Source organism: Pteropus vampyrus, unplaced genomic scaffold, assembly GCF_000151845.1.
Source record: "Pteropus vampyrus isolate Shadow unplaced genomic scaffold, Pvam_2.0 Scaffold374, whole genome shotgun sequence".
Taxonomy (NCBI): Eukaryota; Metazoa; Chordata; class Mammalia; order Chiroptera; family Pteropodidae; genus Pteropus; species Pteropus vampyrus.
This window is the reverse complement of record NW_011889155.1, coordinates 688,137-690,620: the sequence shown is the minus strand read 5'-3', so window position 1 is coordinate 690,620 and position 2,484 is coordinate 688,137. Positions and strand designations below refer to the sequence as shown.

Below are 2,484 nucleotides of genomic sequence, written 5' to 3'. Positions count from 1 at the left end.
CCTTTCATCTCAAGGGTGTTAGGAGTAGTAGGAATAGCACTGTCCCCTGAGCACTGTCCCACTGTCCACTGTGGGCTGGGCGCTATGCTCACTCTGAGTTCTTTCAATGACCTTGTGAGCCAAAGCGCTAAATCCTTTCCCCCCATTTTACAGAGGAAGAAACTGAGGTACAGGGAGATGAGGCAACTCGCTCAAGAGCACGTGGCTAGGAAATTGCGGAGCTGGCTTTTGGTTCCATTATCCACACCTTGTACCACCATGCGCCAAGTCACTTCAGTTCAACTTCCTCCTATTTACAAATGGGGAAGCTGAGGCTCAGATTGCGGCGGCGACTTGCCAAAGTCCCACCTGCCTAGTGGCAGAGCTAGGGCTGGAACCAGGGCTGCCAGCTCCCAGTCCAGGGCTCCCCTGCCTCCAAGACACCCTTTGCAGGTTGGGCACACAGACCCTGGGGGTGTCGGTGCCCCGCCCGCTCCTCGTGCCTGCCTCACCTGACCTCTGACCTCCAGACGAGTGCATGCTGCACAGGTGCGCTTAGGAGACCATGGCCGCCGTGAACACGGTGTTCGAATTGAGTTTAACTGTTTGCTGCCCCTGCTGGCGCCCCACTTATTCTGTCAACTCCTCCCCAACCCTTTTCCCTTCTGCCCAGAGCTGTCGTATCTTCCCAGAGGAAAAACAGAACTATCTTTTCCACAGGAACCAATGACAAGCCAGGGGGACCCCACTATGTCCTTCGGTGGACGTCGCCCCAGGTCATCAAGGAGACCCACAAACCTCTGGGGGATTGGCGCTACTCGTACATGCAGTGAGCCCCAGTCGGAGCCTCCGCTGTCCACCTGTCTGTCCGTCCAGGCGACTGACCTCAGCGCAGTGGGCCCACCCCAGGCCCTATACCCCACTTCCCGTGGGATAGCCCCCTTTCTATAGCTAAGGCCTAACCGCCTGTCTCCCAGTGGCCTGATCCTGGTCTGTCCCACCCCTTGGAGTCAGGTGCCCCGGCTCTGGTGTGAGATCGTGCTGAGAGGAACAAGGCCACTGCCCTCATCCCATTGGCCGTCCCAGAAATTCCGGCTCGTGTGTGTGACTTGGTGCCGGCTCGTTCTCTGTCTGTCCTTTTTTCCTTTTTCTTCTACACTGTGGCCCAATGGTTCAGGGACCTGGGAGATAGCAATGGGGCAGCTCCTGATCCCTGGAGGAAAAAGAGGCAGCTCCGGGCCCCTTGGCAAACCTCATTACTCACAGAGGCTCCTGGCCTTGGCCCTGGCTTCTCCAGGTCTCCAGGAATAGGTGTGCCTAGGGTGGTCTACAGGGCTGGCGAGTCGTGGCTGCAGGGTGCAGGGGCACCAGCTGGCTTCGGCCTCTTTGGTCTGGGCTGCCCACCTTCCACACTAGCTCTTTGCCCAGACCCACCCGAGCCAGTGGGTACCTGTGCCCGACCTTAAGCCTTAGATACCCATGTGCCTTTCTCCAGGGTGCCTGCGTGCCCACATGATTCCTGGCCATCTCTATCCTGGCTGGGATCTGCTGGTCCTTCCTGTTCGGGCTGCGATTTTGGAAATCCTTAGATAGACCTTCATGCCGTTTCATCTTTCCCTTAGCATTCCTGGCCTGTCTCCAGAGACAGGCACTCTCGGGGCCCGTGTTGGCCTGGGGTTTGCCTGTAGGAGCTCAGTTTGCACTGGCTGTGGTAGGACAGATCCGGGTAGATGCTGCTCCCACCTTCCTCCAGCCCCCAAAACCTACCCTTGGGTTCCCGTCCAGCCAGGGCTGAGGATTGTCTGTAGAATCTTCCCTCCTTTGCATGTTAGTGGCTCTGCGTGGCCTGGTCCTTAGGTGGCCTGTCCTTTCTTTGACGCAGCCAATTGGTGGACACTGGCAAATAGGTTGGATTCTGGGTGGCCAGGGATCTATAAGGGGTGACTTTGGAGAAGAGTTTTTAGGCGGCCTTAAAAGTGCTGGGCCCTCCTCAAGGATGGCTGACATGGGGCCCCACGGGATTGGCGTGGCCGTTCTCCAAGTGCCATGATCTCACACCGTGGCCCATGGTCAAGGCTGGGTGCTGATGCCACCTGGGCAGGGCATGGGTTCCGCTTTCTTCCAGGTTCTGCATTGTTTCCCACAAGGGGCCAGGTCAGGTGGCTGGGGAGGTGGGAGATATTCCTGGTTCTACTGAGTCTACACTGTGCGGTGGCAATGGGCTTTGCCCTGATGTCACCCAATAAAATGTCCGTTACTTAATCAAATTGGTGGTCTTTCTGGTTAGGGTGGTGGGGCTGGTCAGCTTCCGAGTCTCATGGCATTGCCTATGTGTCATTAGGTATCGGGAGCACAGTGCCCTCCGTGTGATGGAGGGAAGGTCAGGCACTGAAGCGTGGGAATATCTCCTGCAGGTGGCGAGAACTCTAGAGCCACATGCGCTGGGTTCAAATCTCAGCTCCAAGATGTTGTGTAACCTCTCTGACCTTCTGTCTCTTCATCTCT

At 57.0% G+C, this 2,484-nt stretch overlaps 1 protein-coding gene across 1 annotated transcript in view; it reads left to right on the top strand.

Moving 5' to 3' along the window:
• ALDH4A1 (aldehyde dehydrogenase 4 family member A1) overlaps window positions 1-2,246 on the top strand; it is a 26,314-nt gene extending 24,068 nt beyond the window's left edge. The window contains exon 14 of the mRNA XM_023523048.1: window positions 700-2,246. Coding sequence (XP_023378816.1) covers window positions 700-812 — 113 coding nt within the window. The 3' untranslated portion in view covers window positions 813-2,246. The remainder of the gene's footprint in view (window positions 1-699) is intronic.
• Window positions 2,247-2,484: the final 238 nt, after the last annotated feature.